We start from the raw sequence: 26,871 nt of genomic DNA on the forward strand, positions 1-26,871 counted from the left end.
GGAAAAGAGCATTCAATCAGTCATCTAGTCAAGTCAGTCAGTCATCCAATCATCCTGTCAGTCAACCACACAATCTAACACCCCCCCCCACACAATTTACAGGAAAGCGCAGGTTCAGCGGGCTGGGTGAGGTGATGCGTCGCGTGGCCGCCCTTGAGCTAACACACCTGCCGCAAGAGGTGGACAGCTGTTGCATGATTTACCTGCCTCACGTGGGCTACCTGCTGGCCTTTCCTCCTTCGCCAGAGCTCGACGCCTCCCTCTCCCCCGCCAGCTACGCCCTGCCCGGCTTGCACTTCATGTTCAAGACCGCAGACATGGTGTTCTACAAGAGTGACACGTGCTATGGTGAGTGTGTTAGGTCCGTATTCTGACATTTTGCTCTCTCACCACGGCCACTTTCAAAGGCTACAGAGATGGTTAGGCGGGTTCTTAAGAGTGTTTCTCCTGCTGATAACATAGAAATCTTGTAAATCTGTCACTACAACCGTAAACAGACCTTTAAAATTGCTCGTAATTTCAACAAGAGCCTTTTGAAAATAGTCGAGGTGAGCGCTCAAGTGTTTCAGAACATAGTCTTTAATGTGTTGATGTAATTGTGTTTACCTAGTTCTCGTATAAAAGATCTGTGCTAGAAATACATCATCCTGTCTGCCTTTATCTTTTCTTCCAACATTTCCTCTTCTATTCATTCTTTTCAGTCGTCTTATACTCTGCTACCTTCCCTTACACATCCACACCTCCATCTACTCCTTATCATACTACTTAATTTGTCTTGTCGCTTCAGAAATCGAACAACAATTTTGGTCTAGTTGGCGTCGTGTGATCCTTTTTATTGCTACTCCCTCACTATGGTCGCCCTTTGTTTGCATTCAGAGCACTGTGAATATATTGTTTGCACTGACACACAAGGAAAAAGAAAGAAAATAGAACGTTTTGACAGTATCAGGCTAAGAATGATTTAAGTCTACAGTGGATATAACAAGGGTGGCGTAAGCAAAATTCTCAGTAATCAGGATAAAACAAAGTAATGGGTTTTAGCTTGGAAAAAGTTGGTTAAAAAAAAAGATAGGAAGGAATCAGCTCTCAAATACAATGGCAGATGAATGGAATGGACTCAGTAATCAGGTTGTTAGTGCTGAGTCATTAGGAAACTTTAAAAAGAAGATTAGAGAAACTTATGGATGGGGATGATAGGTGGAAATAGGCAGATACATTTCATACAGAGACTGCCACGTATAGTAATTCTTGCAGCGTTCCTTATTTCCTTACGTTCTTATGTTCTTACGAAGTGATATGAGGGGTGAATGAATGATGATGAAAATACGAAGGAGATAAGATTCTAAGGGAGGAAAAAAATAGGAAAAAAAGAGGAAACTGATCAGAATGAGATGTAAGGAAAGAGAAAAGGAAGTGGGTAAAAAGGAGAGAGAGAGAGAGAGAGAGAGAGAGAGAGAGAGAGAGAGAGAGAGAGAGAGAGAGAGAGAGAGAGAGAGAGAGAGAGAGAGAGAGAGAGAGACGGATAGAAGGACAGGCAGAGAGACAGATGGAAGGAGGTGTAGATGCATGGTGAAGACTGTCAAAAACGACGACCCATGTCTAGGGAAGAAGGAGTCGGCAAAACAGACGACAGAGGAGTCTTCTCACTGGGGCTTCATTTAGGTTAAAAGTAAACTGTGCACAGGAGATAAGAGCTGGAGACAATCTGGCCAGTAAACATAAACCAGGTTGACTATCATGCGCATTACCAGTTACGAAACAAAGGAGCAGCGAAACATACTTAGAGACAGGCAATACTTGAGTTACGAATATTATTACAATTGCATTACAACGCCAATGGAAAGGCTCTCAGTGGGTCTTTCAAATGACATATGAAAGTTGAAGAAATTTTAACACCATTTCACCTTGATGTGGAAAAGTATGTATTTCATCTCCCGAAATTATACGTACGATATGTGTTAGGAAAAAATGTATCGAGCCTTGTTGGACTTTTTATCGTAGAGGACTTGTACTGCAGGATTTATTATCATATATGAGTTATGTATTATATAAACCGAAATAATGATAAGTATTTTGACGATAACGAATGTGATGTTACGATAAATAAGTAAATAAATAAATGAATAAATAAATAAATAAATAACAATGATTACGACCCGCATGACGAAGATAATGATGCGAGTTTCCACGATAATGATGCAATTCCATTTTCTACGATTTCGATGCGATTCCACGATAACGATGCGATTCCATTTTCCACGATAACGATGCGATTCCACGATTTCAATGCGATTCTACGACTTCGATACGATTCCATTTTCCACGATAACGATGCGATTCCACGATTTCAATGCGATTCTACGACTTCGATGCGATTCCATTTTTCACGATAACGATGCGATTCCACGATTTCGATGCGATTCCACGATTTCGTTGCGATTCCACGATTTCGATGCGACTCCACGATTTCGATGCGATTCTATTTTTTCATGATAACGATGCGATTCCTGTTTCCACGATCACGATACGAGTTTTCACGATAACGCTGCCAGTTTCCACGATAACGATGCAGGCGATGGCGATAGCTAAATGATATTTAAGTTTACTTACCTACACTGTTACTGGGATGAACCCTTTCTCCCCAAGGGTCCATCCCAGTCCCGTGGGTGCGAGGGCAGTGACGCTGCAACCTTGCAGCGCCTCACACGGGTCGCCACGAGCAATGACCCACCACACACCACTCCCGAACCACCGTCATGGTGAGCCCTTTTCTTCCGTAAAGGACCCCTCGTACTGTCAGTGTCTGGTGCATGGTGCACAGCGTGCCCTCGTTCATGGCGAGTTGTTCAGCCCAGGTGTCATCATTTACCAAACTCTATGGAAGGAGCCCTTATTTCCCCATTAGGACCCCCCCTCCGGGCAACATCTAGTGAATGGTAGACCTTGCCTAGTGTGAGGCGCTGCAAGTGGACAACTACTATTGAAGCTTGAGGCCGCAAAGGAAAAGGAGGACCTGCTGCCAGGTCTCTCTGCCTTGGGCCCCAGGCCGGACCCGACAGCCACATTCTCCCCCCGTGTGGCTCCGAAGGTCGTCACGACCCTCGACAAATTTTGGTCGAAAGTTCTCAATCATCATTTAAATTTTGATCCGAATTCCAAATAAAAAAAAAAAAAAAAACGAGAGTGGCTGAAGAATGTGGAAGATTCAGCTGATCAATGAAACAATGCAAGGCAACTTTGCTCCTGAATATTTGAGTGTACCTTGCATGTTTGCTGCCCGTGAATATGCGCACGTTTGTGTATAACTGGATAAAAGTGGCAGATGCCTAGTTAATGGGGAACTTTAGAAGATTATATAAATCTCCGGATAGCGAGGATGAGTGGACACAGGTTTGCATGTGTTATATAAGAACTGCCACTTGTACATCTACTGTTTTCATGTTCTTATGCTCTTTAAAAAATAGCTTAATTTCTTGATATTTCTAATCAAAATATAAAGAAAATAAATAAAAAAAGATAAAAGCTCTGAAGGGATGAAGGGGTAAGGAGTTGATGAGTGAGTGAGGGAATCTCAGAAAAAAAATGCATAGAGAGCAGGAATAAAGCAAACCGGGTAGTAGGATTAATTAATTAATTAAAGTGATACATCTACATAGATTATGTTGTGCATTATTAGAATCAATACAACAGAAGACTGGAATTTACATTCCTTACAGAGGCGTAGGTTAAGCGGGGACTTGACAAAGGCCTTTCAGTGGTATGGGGCAGTGAAATACAGTCAGCCTGGGTGCTGAGCATGAAAAGATATAAATTGTGATTAAAGTATTACAAATTCATGAATTATATTAGTATATTATAGTACACTCACACGCAGCTCGCGCCTCATGTATTTGAGATATGGCGTCTTAAGACTCGGAAGGATGAAAAAAAAAAAATAATAAATTATGAGAAAAATTAGTAATGAGAGAGAAGAAATGCAGGAGAAGGAGGATTAGAAGAAGCATAGCAGGATAGCCGATGATTTTATGAAAAGAAGAGCAACGATTTGCTACTGAAAAAAAAAAAAAAAAACAGATGGAATTTATGTTGGGGAACGTGCAGACGCTTCGCAGTTGAGTTGAGGCGGAATAAAAGCTGGTGCAGCAGCCTTGACTTTCCTTTCCGAGTTTCTCATCGCCTCGTACAGACTCACTCGATATTTACTTTACCTTCCCACTCTCAACTTAAATTAAACTGAGTTAACGTTATAGAGGTGGTAGAACTTTGTCTGACGCCACAGGTGTGGGCAGCCATGAGGAGGTTTGACCAATCGTAGTTTAAGAGAAATGAATCTAATGTATTTATGGTGGTGGTGGCGGTGGTGCTTCTTCTTCGTCCTCTGCTGGCGGTGGTGCTGCTTTTTCTTTTTCCTCTGATAGCGGTGGTGGTAGTTCTTTTTCTTCTTCTTTATCCTATGATGGCGATGCAGTTTTTTCTTTTCTTTCTCTGATGGCTGTAAGGATGCTGTAATGATGATGCTTCTTTTTCTTCCTCTGATGGTGGTGCTTCTTGTTCTTGTTCTTCTTGCTCTTGTTCTTCTGATTATAATGGTGGTGGTCAGACTGGTAAGTCAGTTTGATGGTCTGTTGCCAGAGTCATTCAAGTTGGTGGTACGGAAGCGCTGCCAGGGTCAAACTGGGAGACTGGGAAGAGAAAGTAGGTGCTGCTCACTCACCTTCAATGCTCCCCAGGGTCAGTCAGTTTGGTAGTCTGTTGCCAGAGTCAGCAGGGAAGTGTTGCACACTCACTTGCCAGGATCAGTTTCTAGGAGAGAGTAGGAAGGTAGGAGGTACTGCACACTCACCTCCACTGCTTCCCATAATCAATTAGGTGTGTGTGTGTGTGTGTGTGTGTGTGTGTGTGTGTGTGTGTGTGTGTGTGTGTGTGTGTGTGTGTGTGTGTGTGTGTGTGTGTGTGTGCGCGTGTGTGTGTGTGCGTGTAGGTAGGTGTGCGTGTAGGTGGGTGTGTTGGGGTGACTCACAGAGCGAGAAGTACCTACACCCCGCTATGCGTCTCTACACCCCGGCCAAGGTGTGTTCCTCCTCTCTCTCACTGTTGTCAGTCAGTCAAGTTGCCGGATCAGTTACCAAGGTCAGTCAGGCTGGTGGTCAGAATAATTTTTGGGGGTAGGGAGTTAGTCAGTGAGAGTGGGGAGAGTAGGAGGTACTGCACACTCACCTGCTCTGTGAGGTTGGTTGCTTGGCAGGATGGTCAAACTAGGAGACTGCACACTCATCTCCCATGCTTCCTAGGGTCAGTCAGGGAGTTGCCAGGATGAGTCAGGAATCAAAATGGGAATCTTCTTCCTCTAATGGGAGACTATGTTGCCAGAATCAGTAGTGGTCGGAATCAGATATTTCAGGTGCTTCCCAGGGTCAGAATGGTGGTCTTTGGAGTTCCAAGGGTCAGTCAGTTTTTTATTTTTGTTTTGTTTTGCCTGGTAGTCTGTAGACTTGCCAGGGAAATGCTGTGCATTCACTTTTATTGCTCTCCCGGGGGTGGTAAGGTGTTATGCACTCACCCTCCTTTTTTTTTTTTTTCTTTTTTTCCTGGTAGTCCGTAGACTTGCCAGGGTTAGAAGGGATGTGCTGTGCACTCCCTTGCTCTACCGGGGATGGTCGGGAGGTGCTATGCACTCACCTCCCCTCCTCTTTTTTTTTTTTTTTTCATGATTTTTTTGCCGTAGATATGGGAGAGAGGGGAAGTGCTGTGCACTCACCTCCGTTCCTCTCCTGGTAGTCCATAGACTTGCCAGGATTAGGTGGGGGGAGAAGGGAAGTGCTGTGCATTCACTTTTCTTGCTCTCCCGGGGGTGGAAAGGAGGTGCTGTGCATTCACCTAAGCCAGGCTTAGGTGCGGAGAGAAGGGAAGTGCTGTGCCTGGTAGTGCCTGGTAGTGCGTCGACTAGTGGAAGGGAGGTGCTGTGCACTCACCTCCTTTCATTTTTTTTTTTTGCCTGGTAGCACCCCCGTGGGGTGGAAGGGAGGTGCTGTGCCTTCCTTCTTCTTTTTTTTTTTATTCTTTTTTGCTGTGCACTCACTTCTCTTGCTCTCCAGCCAAAAAAAAAAAAAAAACTAAAGGTGAGTGCATAGCACTTCCCTTCTCTCCAACCAAAAAAAAAAAAAAACAAAGGTGAGTGCATAGCACTTCCCTTCTCTCCAGCCAAAAAAAAAAAAAAAAAGGAGTGCATAGCACTTCCCTTCTCTCCACCTACCCGGCAAAACAAAAATAAATAAAAAGGTGAGTGCATAGCACTTCCCCATAGCACTTCCCTTCTCTCCCCCATATTCCAGCCCCCCCCAAAAAAAAATAAATAAAAAAGAATGCAAAGAATAAATAAAAATAAAGGTGAGTGCATAGCACTTCTCTTCGGTTACCCGGCAAAAACTAAAATAAATCAAAATAAAGGTGAGTGCATAGCACTTCCCTACCTAACACTGCTAAGTCTACGCACTACAAGGCAAAAAAAAAAAAAAAAAAAAGGAAGGGAGGTGAGTGCACAGCACCTCCCTTCCACCGACTAGCCAGGCTTAGGTGGGGGGAGAAGGGAAGTGCTGTGCACTCACTTCTCTTGCTCTCCCCGGGGGATGGAAGGGAGGTGCTGTGCACTCACTTCCCTTCCTTTTTTTTTTTTTTTCTTGCCTTGTAGTGCGTCGACTAGCGAGGCTTAGGTGGGGAGGGTAGGGAAGTGCTGTGCACTCACTTCTCTTGCTCTCCCCGGAGGGGGGGGGGTGGAAGGGAGGTGCTGTGCACTCACCTCCCTTCCTTTTTTTTTTTTTTTTTTTTTTTTTTTTTTTTTTTTTTTTTTTGCCTTGTAGTGCGTCGACTAGCGAGGCTTAGGTGGGGAGAGAAGGGAAGTGCTGTGCACTCACTTCTCTTGCTCTCCCTGGAGGGGGGGTGGAAGGGAGGTGCTGTGCACTCACCTCCCTTCCTTTTTTTTTTATTGCCTTGTAGTGCGTCGACTAGCGAGGCTTAGGTGGGGAGGGAAGGGAAGTGCTGTGCACTCACTTCTCTTGCTCTCCCCTGGGGGGGGTGGAAGGGAGGTGCTGTGCACTCACCTCCCTTCCTTTTTTTTTTTTTTTTTTTTTTTTTTGCCTTGTAGTGCGTCGACTAGCGAGGCTTAGGTGGGGAGGGAAGGGAAGTGCTGTGCACTCACTTCTCTTGCTCTCCCCGGGGGGAGGGTGGAAGGGAGGTGCTGTGCACTCACCTCCCTTCCTTTTTTTTTTTTTTTTTTTTTTTGCCTTGTAGTGCGTCGACTAGCGAGGCTTAGGTGGGGAGGGAAGGGAAGTGCTGTGCACTCACTTCTCTTGCTCTCCCCGGGGGGGGGATGGAAGGGAGGTGCTGTGCACTCACCTCCCTTCCTTTTTTTTTTTTTTTTTGCCTTGTAGTGCGTCGACTAGCTAGGCTTAGGTGGGGAGAGAAGGGAAATGCTGTGGACTCACTTCTCTTGCTCTCCCTTGGGGGGGGGGTGGAAGGGAGGTGCTGTGCACTCACCTCCCTTCCTATTTTTTTTTTTTTTTTTTTGCCTTGTAGTGCGTCGACTAGCGAGGCTTAGGTGGGGAGGGAAGGGAAGTGCTGTGCACTCACTTCTCTTGCTCTCCCCAGGGGGTGGTGGAAGGGAGGTGCTGTGCACTCACCTCCCTTCCTTTTTTTTTTTTTTTTTTTGCCTTGTAGTGCGTCGACTAGCCAGGCTTAGGTGGGGAGAGAAGGGAAGTGCTGTGCACTCACTTCTCTTGCTCTCCCCCGGGGGGTGGTGGAAGGGAGGTGCTGTGCACTCACCTCCCTTCCTTTTTTTTTTTTTTTTTTTTTTTTGCCTTGTAGTGCGTCGACTAGCCAGGCTTAGGTGGGGAGAGAAGGGAAGTGCTGTGCACTCACTTCTCTTGCTCTCCCCTGGGGGGGGGATGGAAGGGAGGTGCTGTGCACTCACCTCCCTTCCTTTTTTTTTTTTTTTTTTTTGCCTTGTAGTGCGTCGACTAGCGAGGCTTAGGTGGGGAGGGAAGGGAAGTGCTGTGCACTCACTTCTCTTGCTCTCCCCGGAGGGGGGGGGTGGAAGGGAGGTGCTGTGCACTCACCTCCCTTCCTTTTTTTTTTTTTTTTTTTTTTTTTTTGCCTTGTAGTGCGTCGACTAGCGAGGCTTAGGTGGGGAGGGAAGGGAAGTGCTGTGCACTCACTTCTCTTGCTCTCCCCTGGGGGGGGTGGAAGGGAGGTGCTGTGCACTCACCTCCCTTCCTTTTTTTTTTTTTTTTTTTTTTTTTTTGCCTTGTAGTGCGTCGACTAGCGAGGCTTAGGTGGGGAGGGAAGGGAAGTGCTGTGCACTCACTTCTCTTGCTCTCCCCGGGGGGAGGGTGGAAGGGAGGTGCTGTGCACTCACCTCCCTTCCTTTTTTTTTTTTTTTTTTTTTTTGCCTTGTAGTGCGTCGACTAGCGAGGCTTAGGTGGGGAGGGAAGGGAAGTGCTGTGCACTCACTTCTCTTGCTCTCCCCGGGGGGGGGATGGAAGGGAGGTGCTGTGCACTCACCTCCCTTCCTTTTTTTTTTTTTTTTTGCCTTGTAGTGCGTCGACTAGCTAGGCTTAGGTGGGGAGAGAAGGGAAATGCTGTGGACTCACTTCTCTTGCTCTCCCTTGGGGGGGGGGTGGAAGGGAGGTGCTGTGCACTCACCTCCCTTCCTATTTTTTTTTTTTTTTTTTTGCCTTGTAGTGCGTCGACTAGCGAGGCTTAGGTGGGGAGGGAAGGGAAGTGCTGTGCACTCACTTCTCTTGCTCTCCCCAGGGGGTGGTGGAAGGGAGGTGCTGTGCACTCACCTCCCTTCCTTTTTTTTTTTTTTTTTTGCCTTGTAGTGCGTCGACTAGCCAGGCTTAGGTGGGGAGAGAAGGGAAGTGCTGTGCACTCACTTCTCTTGCTCTCCCCCGGGGGGTGGTGGAAGGGAGGTGCTGTGCACTCACCTCCCTTCCTTTTTTTTTTTTTTTTTTTTTTTTGCCTTGTAGTGCGTCGACTAGCCAGGCTTAGGTGGGGAGAGAAGGGAAGTGCTGTGCACTCACTTCTCTTGCTCTCCCCTGGGGGGGGGATGGAAGGGAGGTGCTGTGCACTCACCTCCCTTCCTTTTTTTTTTTTTTTTTTTTGCCTTGTAGTGCGTCGACTAGCGAGGCTTAGGTGGGGAGGGAAGGGAAGTGCTGTGCACTCACTTCTCTTGCTCTCCCCAGGGGGTGGTGGAAGGGAGGTGCTGTGCACTCACCTCCCTTCCTTTTTTTTTTTATTGCCTTGTAGTGCGTCGACTAGCGAGGCTTAGGTTGGGAGGGAAGGGAAGTGCTGTGCACTCACTTCTCTTGCTCTCCCCGGGGGGTGGTGGAAGGGAGGTGCTGTGCACTCACCTCCCTTCCTTTTTTTATTTTTTTTTTTTTTTGCCTTGTAGTGCGTCGACTAGCCAGGCTTAGGTGGGGAGAGAAGGGAAGTGCTGTGCACTCACTTCTCTTGCTCTCCCCTGGGGGGGGGGGATGGAAGGGAGGTGCTGTGCACTCACCTCCCTTCCTTTTTTTTTTTTTTTTTTTGCCTTGTAGTGCGTCGACTAGCCAGGCTTAGGTGGGGAGAGAAGGGAAGTGCTGTGCACTCACTTCTCTTGCTCTCCCCTGGGGGGGGGGGATGGAAGGGAGGTGCTGTGCACTCACCTCCCTTCCTTTTTTTTTTTTTTTTTTTTGCCTTGTAGTGCGTCGACTAGCGAGGCTTAGGTGGGGAGGGAAGGGAAGTGCTGTGCACTCACTTCTCTTGCTCTCCCCAGGGGGTGGTGGAAGGGAGGTGCTGTGCACTCACCTCCCTTCCTTTTTTTTTTTTTTTTTTTTTTTTTTGCCTTGTAGTGCGTCGACTAGCGAGGCTTAGGTGGGGAGAGAAGGGAAGTGCTGTGCACTCACTTCTCTTGCTCTCCCCGGAGGGGGGGGGGGTGGAAGGGAGGTGCTGTGCACTCACCTCCCTTCCTTTTTTTTTTTTTTCTTGCCTTGTAGTGCGTCGACTAGCGAGGCTTAGGTGGGGAGGGAAGGGAAGTGCTGTGCACTCACTTCTCTTGCTCTCCCCGGAGGGGGGGGTGGAAGGGAGGTGCTGTGCACTCACCTCCCTTCCTTTTTTTTTTTTTTTTTTTGTCTTGTAGTGCGTAGACTTAGCAGTGTTAGGTAGGGAAGTGCTATGCACTCACCTTTATTTTTATTTATTTTATTTTTTGCCGGGTAGCCGGAGAGAAGGGAAGTGCTATGCACTCACCTTTATTTTGATTTATTTTAGTTTTTGCCGGGTAACCGAAGAGAAGTGCTATGCACTCACCTTTATTTTTATTTATTCTTTGCATTCTTTTTTATTTATTTATTTTTTTTTGGTGGGGGCTGGAATATGGGGGAGAGAAGGGAAGTGCTATGGGGAAGTGCTATGCACTCACCTTTTTATTTATTTTTGTTTTGCCGGGTAGGTGGAGAGAAGGGAAGTGCTATGCACTCCTTTTTTTTTTTTTTTTTTTGGCTGGAGAGAAGGGAAGTGCTATGCACTCACCTTTGTTTTTGTTTTTTTTTTTGGCTGGAGAGAAGGGAAGTGCTATGCACTCACCTTTAGTTTTTATTTTTTTTGGCTGGAGAGAAGGGAGGTGCTATGCACTCACCTTTTTTTTTTTTTTTTTTTTGCCTGGTAGTCCGTAGACTTGCCAGGGTTAGGTGGGGAGAGAAGGGAAGCGCTGTGCACTCACCTCCCTTGCTCTCCCGGGGGAGGTAAGGCGGTGCCTTCCTCCCCTGGGGAGGGTAGGGAGGTGCTGCACACTCACCTCCCCTCCTCCCCGTGGGCAGCCCCACCACCATGCCTGTGTGTTTGAGGCACACATGGTGATGGAGGGATGCTCTTTGAAGGTTTTTATGAGTTCCGAGAGGGGGGTTCGAACCTACGCGCCCCTCACTTCCCTCACGCCAAACTCCAAGAGCATCACTCTACCCACTGGGCCACGGGGGCCCTTTTTCTTTTTTTTAAAGTTGGTCTATTTCCCCATCTTATGTTCACGCCAATATGTATTAAAGAATTATAATCCCCCCCACCCTGCTCCCCGCGTGAGGCGATACGTAGTGAAGTGGTACTGTTGTTGTTGTTGTTGTTATTGGTTTGTATGCGTTTATTTCCTTGTCGTATCTTGTAAGTTGTAAGTTTTGATAGTTCAGTATTTGCAACGTTGCAGACCATCTTGTTTTTTTTATTCTTTATGTACTGCACGGTGTCGTTGGCATTTACATTTATTTTCTACAGTTTTTTCTGTTACTTATGTATTGAATCTATTTGTTTTGCAGAATTGTTTTATTATCATACTAGATTTTCGCTCAAGTTAATATTGGTGTAGATTTCCTTATTTGTGTTGTGTAGGATACTTTCTACTTAAGTGTGTTGAGGTTTGTTTTTCTTCTTTTATGTTCACTAGGTAAAGGTGCACACTGGAATGATAAATGTTACTAATAGTAATAATAAGAAAACGGCCAAATGCGCTACAGTAAGAGCCAAAAATATGTAACAAAAAACCAAAGTTTTTATTATTCCACTTCCAAATTTACCAAATACCACACGATGTGTACTGAGCACTGGGCTGTAGTGGACTACTGGAGTGGCGATCTGTGTATACAAGTGCCACGTGCTTCGTGAGTGCTTCGCCTGTACCGAAAAAAACGGGAACGAATTCCACAAATTTAATTCCAATGTGAGAAAACCGACACAGTGGAAGAGAGTTACTTGTAACGGTATATGCTAGGCAACTAGGCCTAAGGCCATACAGCTCCTGGCATCTCATCTGAAATCTGACCCCAATCCACTATACACTTACTGAGATTGGTGGGTTCAGGAGTGAATGCAAAAATACTAACAAGACATTATGAAAACGTTCTTGGCACAAAGAAGTGGCCGTGTTCATGACGTGTACCTTATCCTCACGTCCCTACTTCATAACTATAGAGAAGGAGTTTCGCTCTGCAGGCATTATGTTATTCTAGCAGCTATGTCATAACAAGCTAATCGCTATTATTCCACACACTTGACCGTAGTTGAATATCATTTAAGTATTATATTTTTTTTCATTTCATAAAATTAATCAATGAGTGCACGCGGGTCACACTAAATCAACTGTCCAGCGGGCCCGCTGTTGGATCACACTGTTTTTTTTTTTTTTTTCCCACTCTATATAAATATAAGCAACCAGAACGCTCGCTTTCTGGGAATGGAAAACGAGTTTACCAATGACTCATCATAACACAACATACGGTATTTCTATAGACAGTACCCTGCCAACGTACCCCTGGATTATTCATGAACACAGGTGGCTGTGTTCTTACTGTGTTCTCTACACTGTGCCTGGCGCTTTCAAGAGAGGCTTCAGTCAATCAGGCTCCGGCTACCATGCTACCAATAAGAGTGCACTTCTCAAAATGGAGCGCCGCACGCTGCATAGTTACCCTCTGCAACAGTGACCCCTGGTACCTCAAATCCCGATGATAGTCACTAACTGATTGGCTCCTTGACTTTTCAAAGCCTCTCAAAGGTAACTGTTCACCCTGTGGTAGAAGGAGGAGGAGGAGGTGGAGGAGGATCGAAAATTGGAGGAAAAGGAAGAGAAGAATACAAAGAAAGTCCAAACAGCAACAGACCCTGAGGTCTTTACTGGGGTGTTTTGGGCAACTAATCTGCGCTAACTAGCGGGAGAGAAAAACAGGATAGCATAGAAAGAGGAACCAAAGGAATAGAAAAGAAGACCAAACAGCAAGAGGCCATGAGGTCCTTACAAGTCTGTTTGGGTAACTATTCTACTCTATTAGTAGGAGAGACAGGACAGCACAGAAGAAGGCTCCTCCCGCCTCCATCCCGCCCCGCATCCATCCAGCCAAGGCTGGCCGGAAAAAGGAAATGGTACCATGTTGTATAGGAAAAACAACATGGAATTTGAGAGGAAATTAAAAAAGAGATGATGACTACTTCTGCCACATACAATCTACAGGCAGTCCTGTTATTTGTGTCATCTGAGGAGGCGCTTCCTCTTCCTTAAAATTTGATTTTCTGGGGCACATTTTAACTAGACTATAGTGATGGGCGAGTTGCTCTGCGAGAACTCGATTCCTTTTACCATAACTGTGACGTGGTCAGCAGAAAGTCGCCGAGGAACAAACCATCACCAAGATCTCTTTATTCTGGTTTATTATTTTTGTTACATAGTAATTGCTTCTCTTCCTTGGTGAAATATACACCCATCAGATGACAGATAGTACGAAGTGAACGTGTTCGTTATTCAGACATGAACAATGACAACTGGGGATTAGTGCCTAGATACTCGTCAAGACGGGTTTTAAATGAGTCAACAGTACCTGAGTTAACGACGCTTGATGGAACACAATTCCAGATATTTATGACGACTGAAGAAAGAAAACGTCTGGCTTTATTTGTTTGAAATCGCTTATTTATTATTTTGAAGCCATTGTTTCTTGTAATATTAGACTGGTGAAGGGTTAGGAAGAGTTCAAGTCTGATTTTGTGAAATCCTTAAAAGTTTTGTAAAACAATATCAGATACCCTCTTAGCCTGCGTTTGGATAAGGAGAATAGATCTCGTTCTTTAAGGCGTTCCTCGTAGGGTTTATTGCGAAGCCCTGGGATAATTTTGGTTACTCTACTTTGTATTTTTTTCTAACTTCTCAATATCCTTTCTGTAGTAGGGTGACACAAACTGTACATTGTATTGAAGATGAGGACGTACGAATGAGTTGTACAAGGCCAGAATTATTTTCTCAGATGTGAAGGTGAAAAATCTTCCTATGAAACGTATTAATTTATTGGCAATTCTAATGAGTTCGGTGCAGTGTTTCCTTGCTTTAAGATCTGTTGTCACTAAAACTCCCAGATCTTTTTCAGCATCCACACTTTTTATGGTTTTCCTTCGGGTTGCTATTTCCGATATGTAATATGTGGCATTTATCAAAATAAAAGCTGTAGGCCGCGTTTCAGACCATTCAGTGAGTGTCTACGTCATTCTGCAAAATGTGACGTTGGTTTGGTGAGTCAGCCTTGTTAGCAATTTCAGTATAATCTCTGAATTTTGACAGTTTACATCTGATTCCTTCGTTAAAGTTAAAGGGTGTCAAGGAGTTCAGATACTTGGGCTCTCTTATATCAGCGGACGGCAGCCTGGATGGAGAGATCATTCACCGTATCCAATCGGGTTGGAAGAATTGGAAAAGAACAACTGGAGTGCTCTGTGACCGAAAAATTAGTGCCAGAGTAAAGGGGAAAGTGTTCAAATCGGTGGTTAGACCCGCATTGTTCTATGGTGCGGAGACGTGGCCAATAAAGCACAGGAGAATAAGTTGGAAGTTGCTGAGATGAGAATGTTAAGGTGGATGCTTGGGGTGACAAGGAGGGATAAAGTGAGAAACAATTTTATAAGAGGAACAGCCAAAGTAACGGAGGTGACAAAGAAAGTACAAGAAAGGAGAATGCGATGGTTCGGTCATATCAAAAGGCGAGAAGAAGGGTTTGTCGGCAGAAGGATGTTGGATATGGAAGTGCAGGGAAGAAGACGACATGGCAGACCAAAGAAAAGGTGGAAGGATCGCATTGGAGAGGACCTGAGGGAGAGAGGATTGAGTGGAGAGGAGGTTGGGGACAGAGCCTTGTGGAGAAGACTAGTGAGGAACAGCGACCCCATATGAACATGGGAGCAGCTGCAGAAGAAGAAGAAAAAGAAGACATCTGATTCCTTCATCTGTGTCATTGATATATATTATGAAGAGGATCCTGTCCTAAGACTGGTCCTTGAAGAATGCCACTACTTACATTGATCCAACTTGAGGGTTTACAGTTAATTACTGCTCTCTCTCCTGATGTCGTCTTTTAAGTAGCGTTGCTCATGCGCAAAGCCAAAATTCAAACTTTTTAACTGATTAATTGATCAAGCTAAAATTTTGTTGTTAATAAGAGTGATACAATTTATAAGGAAAAAGCAACACTACTGCGCATGCGCAAAATGCAATGCAAAACTTTTTAAAAAGTAACCGTCAATTTTCTGCAGTTTTCACCAACTTTCTCTTGTCTCAGTGAGAGTGGATACATGGAATGAACACGGAATGAAATTTCCTATTCAACGGTATACAGCACAACCACTGGGCTCCCGCAAAGTGTTGAGCTGGACTGATTTGAATATTAGGCAAGTGTGCTATGTGCGCTGTGCCTGAAATTGCCTCTCTCTCTCTCTCTCTCTCTCTCTCTCTCTCTCTCTCTCTCTCTCTCTCTCTCTCTCTCTCTCTCTCTCTCTCTCTCTCTCTCTCTCTCTCTCTCTCTCTCTCTCTCTCTCTCTCTCTCTCTCTCTCTCTCCACAAGTTGGTGTCAACTACTTTCCTGTAGGTTACTCTACAAGTCGTAGCCCGAATGTGAATTTAAAGGATCGCTCTATCTGTGCACTGGTAAGTTAAAGTCTCATACAATAATTGACTCATTTTGGTTACAATTTTCTGCTATTTGCTCATAAATTTGTTATCAACAGTTTGAGACTGTCTTGGCGGTCGGTAAATAATGCCAATTACACATTTGTGCGTTTTTAAGTTGAGTTGAATGTAGGAGGCATTTATGGCATCCATTTTAGCTGTGAATTTTTTGATGGGGTGGAGACTTGACTGAACGTGGAGGAGCACCCCGCCTCCTCTGCACTGTCTTTCGCAGCTCAACAGAGTGTATCCTGGAAGTGTAAATTCAGCAAAAAAAATCTCTGCTTGATGTATTAATGCAGGATTCCGTCACACCTATGACATCGTGTTCCTCCATGTAAACGATCTCTTCTAAATCCTGAAATTTATTTCTCAAACTGTGCGCATTGACATAACAAAACTTGAGACTCGCGAACAGATGGGACACTTTCATCACTAATTACTGCGTTGTCTTTGCATGTTCCTGTCGACTCGCGCTTCTTGATGTGTTGTCATTCACCGCATCATGAAAGAGGCGTGCAAGTCTCGCTGACCCCACTAAAGGAAAAGGAGGTGGGGGGGTGGGAGATGTAGGAGTAGAAAGAGAATAGGTTATAGAATGAAAGGAGGAGAAAGACTAGCAGGGGGAGATGAGCAAGAATGAAAACGATTAAAAATAAAAGTAAAAAAATAAGGAATAGAAATATCAATAAGGAAATCACGAAGATGAAAGTAGAGGGAAAAGAAAAAAAAAGAAAAAGTTAGAGGGAAATAAGGACTAATAAGAAACTAATAAGAAACTAAGGACAGGAGTGGCGTGAAAAGTGGAGAAATCTTGATGAACTACCGTCAGTGAAAAGGAGGAAGAGGAGGAGGACTTACGAAGGCAACGTGACTGATTTCACTATTCTGCACTGGATGAGTTATGAAGGGGAAAGCATACGGTAGTAAAATCCTCCTAGACTTTCAGCAGTCATTCCAGCCAAAGTTTACCGTACAGGTGAAGCCCTACGCCAGTGTTAGTCAACCTGGGTGCCTGTGTTTTTTCAAAGAGTACTTTGAAATAGTGGGGTGCTTGGAGGGGTACGTGCCATGGCCAGTGTGTATAACAGTGCTCAGTACGAAAAGATGTTTTAGGAAGAACCATGTAAGAAATTAATTTCAATTGAGATTAAAATATTACAAATTTATGCATAACATCGTTATATTACACTCAGATGCAACTCACTGATGTGTTTGAAATGTGGCATTTTGTTTTATTATACATTTGGCACGTAGTGTACATATAGCAATTAATTAGGGTCTAATAGCCATTTTCTATGTTTAGTATAGATATCTAATACTTTTATTCATACATTTTCAGTCTTAGGATTAGAGAAAATTTCAAATATTTCTGTAATTCTTTCGTAATTAATTGTCAAAGGCGCCAGGGTACATGAAGTCCTCAAAAGCTCTCGGAAGGCTGCATGAAGTGGTAAATGTTTATTTTCTTGACCGTCCCAAGTTGGGAGATGAAAATATCTTTTCTGGTAAAATTAGATGTGTTTTGAATTTATCTGCTAATCTTTTCCGTCGTAAAATCAGCCGTTTTTTTTTTTCCCCCCTCTCCCTCCACCCTCCTGAAGACAAGTATGGGTCTATTTCCTATCGTTTTCGGCTTCTACCTTCTATAATCTTGGGGAACTGGTGAAAAAGCGGTTTTTTTTCGGGTCGGGAAACCTAAAACAAACCCAAATACCGCTTCTTACCACAAAAAAAAAAAAAAATAATAAAAATAAATAAAAAATAAATAAATAAAATAAAATAAAATAGGTAAATAAATAGATCAATAAAAAATAAAATAACAAAATAAAATAAACAAATAAAAAAAAAAAAATAAATAAATAAATAAATAAAATAAATGAATAAATAGGGAGCTGCCTAGTATTACTACTGTTCTTGTTGTTATGATGGGCTCCGCGCTCTTGATCTTGCTCTTGCTGCTAACATGCTAACCTAACTAAACCTGTAAATATGGAATTAAGCCGCAGCAACAATAATGCAGCTCGCTATGTATTTTTGGCAGGTAGCGTCGTTATAATAAATTTACGAGACATATGTATGAGATTATAAATACTCAGAATAAAAGGATCTATCTGATGAGAGAGATAAGAATTACCCTTGTTCCACTGGCAAGAAAAGTAACAAATACCCATGAACCAGCAGAAAAGGTGGAAGAAAACTTGTATAGTGGATGTAACAAGGATGACGTAAGCAAAATTCTCAGGATCAGTAATCAGGATAGAACATGAAATAATGGGTTCTGTCTTGAAAAAAGTCATATTTTGAAAAAGTGATTGGAAACAAAATAGTGGAAGAAAGATTGATTGTTAGTGCTGAGTCATTAAGGAGTTCTAAAAGAAGATTAGACATATTTATGGATGAAGATGAAAGGTCGAAATATGCAGGTTTGTTTCAAAGAAGGGCTGCCAAGTGTAGGCTTCTTGCAGCTTCCCTTATTTTCTTATGTTCTTACGAAGTGAAGTGAAAAGTGAAAATTATAATGAGGAAAAAGAAGGAAAAAGAGAGGACACTGGTAAGAATGAAATGTAAGCAGGGAGAAAAGGAAGGGAGTAACAATGAGAGATAGATAGATAGATAGAGAGAGAGAGAGAGAGAGAGAGAGAGAGAGAGAGAGAGAGAGAGAGAGAGAGAGAGAGAGAGAGAGAGAGAGAGAGAGAGAGAGAGAGAAGGATGGATGGAAGGAGGAATAGATGTATGGTGAAGACTGTAAAAAAAAAAACAACCCAAAATAGACGTGGAATAAAAAAGAATTGTCTAGGGAAAGAAGTCAATAAAATAGACGACAGGAGTCTTGTCATCGAGGCTTCATTCAGGTTAAAAGTAAACTGTGCACAGGAGAGAAGGGCTGGAGACGGACTGGCCAGTGAACATAAGAAAGAGATTGAGTACTAAACGTTTCTACAGTTATGAAGCAAATAAACATTGAAACATACTTAGAGGCAGAGGCAATACTTGAATTATGACTTATTACAATTGCATTGCGTCACTGAAAAAGTTATCGGTGCGTCTTTTAAATGACCTAATGAAAGGTTAAGAAATGTTACACCATTTCACATCGATGTGGAAAAGTACTTCATCTCCTGATATTATACGATATGTCTTAGATAAAAGTATTGAGACTTGGTGGACTTTTATCATAGAGGACTTGTACTGCTGGATTTATTATTACAAAAATATTTATATATAAGCCGAAACAATCATAACTAAGTAGTCTAACGATAATGAATTTGATTTTTACCATAAATAAATAAATAAATAAATAAATAACGATGATTATGATGCGCGGGATGAAGATAACGATGCGAGTTTCCGCGATAATGATACGATTCCATTTTCTTTGATAATGATGCGATTCCACGATAACGATGCGATTCAACGATAACGATGCGATGTCACGATAACGATGCGATTCAACGATAACGATGCGATTCCACGATAACGATGCGATGTCACGATAATGATGCTATTCCACGATAACGATGCGATTGCACAATAACGATGCGATTCCACGATAACGATGCGATGTCACGATAACGATGCGATGTCACGATAACGATGCGATGTCACGATAACGATGCGATTCCACGATAACGATGCCATGTCACGATAACGATGCGATTCAACGATAACGATGCGATTCCACGATAACGATGCGATGTCACAATAACGATGCTATTCCACGATAACGATGCGATTCCACAATAACGATGCGATTCCACGATAACGATGCGATGTCACGATAACGATGCGATGTCACGATAACGATGCGATTCCACGATAACGATGCGATGTCACGATAACGATGCGATGTCACGATAACGATGCGATGTCACGATAACGATGCGATAACGATGCGATTCCACGATAACGATGCGATGTCACGATAACGATGCGATGTCACGATAACGATGCGATTCCACGATAACGATGCGATGTCACGATAACGATGCGATTCCACAATAACGATGCGATTCCACGATAACGATGCGATGTCACGATAACGATGCGATGTCACGATAACGATGCGAGTTTCCACGAAAACGATGCGAGTTTGCACGATTACGGTGCGAGTATCCACGATAACGAAGCGATTCCTGTTTCCACGATTGTGATGCGGTTTCCGACGATAACAAGGTGGGCGATGGCGATAGCGAAACGATAAGAATGATATTTTTTACCTACACTGGTACTAAGACGAACCTCCAAGGGTCCATCCCAGTCCCTTGGGTGCGAGGGCAGTGACGCTGCAACCTTGCAGCGCCTCACACGGGTCGCCACGAGCAATGACCCACCACACACCACTCCCCAACCACCGTCATGGTGAGCCCTTTTCTCCCCTAAAGGACCCCTCGTACTGTCAGTGTCTGGTGCATGGTGCACAGCGTGCCCTCGTTCATGGCGAGTTGTTCAGCCCGGTGTCATCATTCACCAGACTCTATGGAAGGAGCGCTTATCTCCCCATTAGGACCCCCCCCTCCGGGCAACATCTAGTGAATGGTAGACCCCTTGCCTAGTGTGAGGCGCTGCAAGTGGACGACTACTATTGAAGCTTGAGGCCGCAAAGGAAAAGGAGGACCTGCTGCCAGGCCTCTCTGCCTTGGGCCCCAGGCCGGACCCGACAGCCACCTTCTCCCCCCGTGCGGTGCCCAAGGTCGTCACGGCCCTCGACAAATTTTGGCCGAAAGTTCTCAATCATCATTTAAATTTTGATCCGAATATAAAATCGTCGATGGCAAATGAAAAACGAGAGTGGTTGAAAAATGTGGAAGATTCAGCTGATCAATGAAACAATGCAAGGCAACTTTGCTCCTGAATATTTGAGTGCACCTTGCATGTTTGCTGCCCGTGAATATGTGCATGTTCGTGCATGACTGGATAGAAGTAGTAATTCAATGGCAGATGCCTAGTTAATGGGGAACCTTAGAAGAGTAGATAAATCTCCGGAAAGCGAGGATGAGTGGACACAGGTTTTCATGTGTTTTATATATATATATATATATATATATATATATATATATATATATATATATATATATATATATATATATATATATATATATATATATATATATATATATATATATATATATATATATATATATATATATATATATATATATATATATATATATATATATATATATATATATATATTATGCTCTCGAAAATAATAATTTGAATTCTTGATGTTTTCGGTCACAACTGAAAATAAGGGATGAAGGGATGAAGGGCTGAGGGGTTGGTGAGTGGATGAGGGAGTGAGGGATAGGCGTGGGGTTTGTTCCACCTCCTCCAGGTTACACTTTTCACGCCATTTCCCTCCGCATCAAATTTTTCAGGGTACAGCACACACTAAGGTTCCTCGGACTCTCGAACATTTCAGCAGCTTGCCATGGGTACATGTGATAGTTTGTAGTGGAGGTTATTGGGGGTTTTCAACATTGTTTTCATGATTTTGGTGAAAGGTTAGGAAAGATTTTGCGCTACCAACAGAAAAAAAAAAAAAGACACCCTTTAGAGTGTCTATGTGGCCTTTGAAAATAATTGTTATGAGAAAAGAACGTTACAGAACACGTCCCCTGATCTTAATGTGGCATAAGATCAAGTAGCAAGGTAAGCTTAAGGTATCAGAAACACTAACTACTTCATGACAACTCAAGAAAGGGGAACAATAAACGCAACATTTAAGGATCATGACTTGCGGTAGACGCTCTTCAGTTGGATATAACTACACGTATAAATAAATTAACATAAAAATCAGATGAAAATAAAATGCTGGCTGAGGAAGAGATCAGAGAAAGTCACGCAGGCCTGAAATTGTAATAAGTGGATGGCGAATCTTGTTACAACGTTATCCGGGAAAAAAATAAATAATAATTAGCAACAGTCAGTCGGACAGGATATATACAGTACATGTCCTCTTCTACAAACATTTCATGCACAGAATATCCTCTTATATCTACATTCGCTCGTATTTTGTACTTGCCTCGTAACTACCCCTTTCAGCCTTGCTTCTCAATGAGTTCACTTACGTTTTCCATGTGGAGTTTACGGAGCTTCTCTCAGCTTTGCTCCTCACTGTTGACTGCTAATACTCTACTTTTTATTTATGCATCTAACGTGTCTGCCTGTCTCTAGCTGCCTCATCCTAGCCATATAATCAGCCATTATCTTTTCCTTACCGGTATATAGTGTACCTAGAAATCATATTTACCTATAAGCGCTTACCTTCTTGCAATACGACCACCAGGGTGTTTTGCTTTCAATATCCACACGAGAGGCCTGTGATCCGATCTTTTTCTAGCTTTATATCCCATATAATGAGGAGATGGCTATTTGATGAGGAGAGAAGGTCTGGAAAATTTGATCATAACTGGAATGGCGGAGGGACGCAGAGGGGGAGGAAGACCAAGAGTAACGTAGATAAACTAGTGAGCTGGCACCAAGAGGAATGACATGCGAGCAGTTCATTACACGTACGAGAGACAGGAAATTGGAAGCCCTGAAGGATATGACACAGCAGCAAGGTAATGGGACTTATTAACATTACGACCCCTTTCGCATGTCACCACCTTCACCTGTACAGATCTGCTGCTGCTTAGAGTCCTTTGTAATCCCAGATAATCTCCACAGAACTTGATCGTGAGCTCGGGGACATCCACGTAGAGATTGCGAACCACGAGACGCGCATCATGCTGAGACTGATGGACGCCCTGCTGCACCACGCCCACGCATTCCTCGCCCTGGTGGACCGCGCCCTCATGCTGGATTGGTGAGAGAGAGAGAGAGAGAGAGAGAGAGAGAGAGAGAGAGAGAGAGAGAGAGAGAGAGAGAGAGAGAGAGAGAGACTTGTTGACCTTCATGCAGTTGTTATTATCCTGATATTAACTTTTTTCTTTTGCTTCTTTATTCGTCTTTTTTTTTTTTTTTTGGTTGGGGTAAGGAGACATTTTTGTTCCCAATCGTCAGCTAACTATTTTCCTTCTCCATCCCTCTATTTATTTTCCCCTTCCATTTTTTTCCTCTTTCTTTTTTGCTTACACATATACATCCCACATGCCATCTTTCTTTTTCTTCACTACTCTTTATTTATAGTTTTTTTCTTTGTCTTTTTCTGCTTCTATCTTCCCCATTCTTCATATCTCACCTTCCATCCTCTTCTTTCACATCTCCTTCACTTTAGTTATCTTTATTCCTTTATTTCCTACTGTGCCTTAATTCTTTCACCCCTTAACTTCTTTTCTCCTTCTTTCCTATTTTATCTTTCTTTTCTTCCACATCCCCCTGATTTTAGTTATCATTTTTTCCATTCTTCTCTGTACCTTCTTTCAACCTTTATTACTTCCTTCTCTCCTCTCTGTTTTATCTCACTCTTTCATCCTATTCACAGACCTGATCTCCTAGTACCTATTCTTCTTCCACCACTTTACATTCCTAAATTTCTTACTCTAGGTTGAATAGTCCAACGTATCACAAATAGCGTCGTAATGAACAGTGTATCTACTAATGTTAACTCTTCCTTTGTATTTCTTTGTGTTTCTGTGTCTTCAGAAACGCTTTATTGTCTCACCGCGGCTGTTTTCAAAGGCCACAGAGACAGTTAGCCGGGTTCCCAAGACTCTTTCTCCTGTTAAGAACGCAGAAATCTTGTTAATCTATCACTGAAACCGAAAAAAAAAATAAATAAATAAAAAACCGCGTAACTTCAACTAGACCCTTTTGAAAGCAGTGGAGGTGCGGCGCAGATGTGTTTCAGAATATGGCTCCAAGTTCACTCCACCTCTTACAGTCTCCTGGCCTTTGCTGTGGTGGCGAGGGAGTGCGGATGGGTGCGACCAGACCTGGTGGAGGTGGAGGAGGAGGGATCAGAGGCGGAGGCTGTGTTGGATGTGGAGGGGGCTCGCCATCCACTTCAGGAGCTGTGTACCCCTGCGTTTGTGGCCAACCCTGTGGTGAGTGGCGGCGCCCTGCCCTCCATCACCCTCATCACGGGGCCCAACGCCAGCGGCAAGACAGTTTATCTGAAGCAGGTGAGGCCCGAACACCTGGCATCTTGTGATATGCAAGGATTTTACCACTGAGCCACCGGTGTTGTGAGAGAGGGAGAGAATTAAGAGGGATGAAGGCAGGAGAGATGGTTAGAAGGGAGAGAGAAGGAAAGGAAAGGGAGAGAAGGGAAAATGGAAGCAGATAGGGAGTTAGAGGGAAAGTGAAGGAAGAGGGAGCGTAATAGGGAAGGAAGGGAAGGGTAAAGGAAAAGGAGTGAGGGAGGAAGAGAAGGAAGATAAAAAAATGGTTAGAAAGCGATAGAGAGAGAAGGAAGAAACGGATGAGAGAGTTACGGAGAGAAGAGAAAGAGAGAGAGGAGAAACGGAGGAGTGAGATAAAGAGAGAAGAGAAAGGGAAAGGAGTGAGTGAAAAGAGAAGAAAAAGAGAGAAGGAATGAAGGAGGTAGTTAGAGAGAGAGAGAGAGAGAGAGAGAGAGAGAGAGAGAGAGAGAGAGAGAGAGAGAGAGAGAGAGAGAGAGAGCTGTCTGTAGTTGTGTATCTTTTCCAGTCCTCTTGTCTGTCTACCTGTCTGTCTCTCTGTCGGTTTGCTATTGTCTGTTTGTTTACTGTTTGTTTTGAGGAGGTGAATGTGAAGAGAAGCAGAGCGAAGAAGAAACAGAGAATGGACCTTCGTGACAGACAGACAGACAGACAGACAGACAGACAGCCATAGATGGAGGTCAGGGTGGCATAAGGTGAAGGAAAGTCTGCCTTGTTTTTACACCTTTGTTTAATTTCCACTCTCTGTTTATCCACTTTCTTCCAAAGGGTTAATATTGTCATACCGGTCAACAGCTGTCATTCCATCCTCGTCTCTGTCATCTCTCCCTCGTTCTCTACTCGTCCAAGGAGCGCCGTCACACAGGTGGACGCTCCTTTAATCAATCAGTCACTCACTCACTCACTCATTGATTCACTCATTGATTCGTTCACTCATTTACTCAATCAATCAATCAATTAGTTAATCAATCAACCTACCAACGAATTAACCAACCAAGCAATCAATTAATCAATTAGTCCGTCAGTCAGTCAACTAATCAAATAGCCAATAGATAGATAGATGAACAGATAAGTAAATAAATAAATAAATAAATCATTCATTCAACCAATCACCCAGTCAATCAATTATTTAATCATAGTAACCAACTCAGTCACTCAACCAATGGCAACAGGTGGGCGTGCTGGTGGTGCTGGCGCAGGTGGGGAGCTGGGTGCCGGCGACCAGAGCCAGATTGACCCCCGTGGACGCCATCATCGCGGTCACCCCCAGCACGCCTTCCGTCACCTCGGGCCTCTCCACCTTCATGGTCGAGCTCAACAGGGTGAGTCGTGAAGGAACAGGGGTACAACATTCTTTCCACTACCCTTAACTAACCTAACCTAACCTAACCTAACCTAACTAAACATAACCTAACCTATGCTAACCTACGTAGCCTGATCTAATCTAAAAAAAAGATAAACTAACCTAACCAAACCAGATCTAACCTAACCAAACCTATCCTAACCTAACCTAACCTAACCAAACCTAACCTAATCTAACCTAAACTAACAGGCTTTAGTGGAGGTTATGGAAGAGTTCAAGGATGCTTTAATGATTCAAGTGATCGTTTAACAAGGATTTTGTGTCAGCACTAGGAAGAACAGTTATGGGAACCTTATTCATTATCTTAAGGGCTTTGAAAATAGATCCTACGAGAGTGTCAAGAAAACACACACACACACACACACACACACACACACACACACACACACACACACACACACACACACACACACACACACACACACACACACACACACACACACACACACACACACACACACACACATCATAAACACTATCTATCAATTACTTCTTCTCCATGTTATCATCAACTTCCTCTTCTTCCTCCTCCTCCTCCTCCTCCTCCTTTTATTGGTTCCATGGCTAGATATTCACCTCACGTTCACGTTATTCGAGGGGGAAATGGACGGGGAGAAGTCTTATTCTATTCTATTCAACTCTTCTTCTCGTAGTTTAGAGCAAGTTGTTCTGCCCATTCCGTCCTTACAGAATACAGACTAACAACACTCCTAGTAACTATTCTTCTTATGTAATCCTGTATTAAAATTTTCTTCTTTTCCTCCTCCTCATCCCCATCCCTATTATTTTCCCCATCCTCTTCTTTCTCATTTTCTGTCTGTCTCCTCTCTATCGTCGTCCTTTTCTCTTCTTTCTCCTCTCCTGTCTTATATCATCGCTACCTCTCTCTCACACTCCGTCACTCCCTCTGCCACTCCTTCAGATGAGCGCTGCCGTGGTCAGGGCGACAAGACGTTCCCTGGTGTTGGTGGACGAGTTCGGGGCCTCCACCTACGAGAACGACGGCGCCTCTCTCCTGACGGCGTGCCTGGACCACTGGGGTGCCATGACCCGCATCCGTAGGAGGCGCAGAAGGAGCAGGAGTAGCAGTGGGGAAGAAGAGGAGCAAGGAGATGAAAGCACAAGGATTATAAGACATGATGATGCTGACAGTGAGATGAGTTTTGTGGAAAGTAGAAGTGGAGGGAATAGAGGAGAAGAGGAGAGCAGTGAAAGAAGTAGAAACAGAGGTTATGAACGGGGAAACAGTGATGATGAAGAGATGAGAAGAGATCAAGGTGAAGGAAGAGGAAGAGGAGAAGGAGGAAGAGGAAGAGGATGTCCGCACGTTTTCGTTTCCACTCACCTCCTTCGAATCTACGACCACTTAGAACGACCTGAAACTGTTCGTCCTCTGGTGAGTATCATCTTTCTACCTCCTCCTGTTCCAAACTCTTCTTTCCAGTTCCAGCTTTAACTTCTCTTCCTGTTGCGTATGTACTGTGTGTGTGTGTGTGTGTGTGTGTGTCTGTCTGTCTGTCTGACGAAGGGTCGCGTACACAGGTGCTAGAGGTGGTGCGGGAGGGCGGGGGACTCGTGCCGCTGTACCAGGTGGCCGAGGGTCGTGCTCGCGCCAGCCACGCCGCCGCCGTCGCCTCCCTCGCCGGGGTCCCCAACTTTGTCATCGAGAGGGCCAATCAGGTACTGTGTTCTTGCTACAGTGCATTTCTTATCAAGGTACCGTCTTCTTTTTGCCCTTTGATGTTTTCTTAAAAGATTCCCTAATGTTAATATAATTTATTCTTGTTCAATTATATACCTTCTTGTTTTATTACGTTTCCTTCTTGTCTTATTACTTTTGGTACGTTGCGCGCTTATACTACCTGATAACCTTCTGGGTCCTGTTCTTGTTGACCTCTGTAATCTTCTCTTGT

General features: G+C 43.8%; 1 protein-coding gene across 1 annotated transcript in view; it reads left to right on the plus strand.

Moving 5' to 3' along the window:
• Positions 1-26,871, plus strand: part of LOC135113735 (uncharacterized) — a 44,142-nt gene that overhangs the window by 12,263 nt on the left and 5,008 nt on the right. Inside the window, exons 16-21 of the mRNA XM_064029290.1 lie at positions 103-348; positions 22,181-22,319; positions 23,337-23,577; positions 24,768-24,917; positions 25,881-26,354; positions 26,501-26,638. Of these exons, the coding sequence (XP_063885360.1) occupies positions 103-348; positions 22,181-22,319; positions 23,337-23,577; positions 24,768-24,917; positions 25,881-26,354; positions 26,501-26,638 (1,388 nt within the window). The remainder of the gene's footprint in view (positions 1-102; positions 349-22,180; positions 22,320-23,336; positions 23,578-24,767; positions 24,918-25,880; positions 26,355-26,500; positions 26,639-26,871) is intronic.

Source organism: Scylla paramamosain, chromosome 2, assembly GCF_035594125.1.
Source record: "Scylla paramamosain isolate STU-SP2022 chromosome 2, ASM3559412v1, whole genome shotgun sequence".
NCBI classification, from domain to species: Eukaryota; Metazoa; Arthropoda; class Malacostraca; order Decapoda; family Portunidae; genus Scylla; species Scylla paramamosain.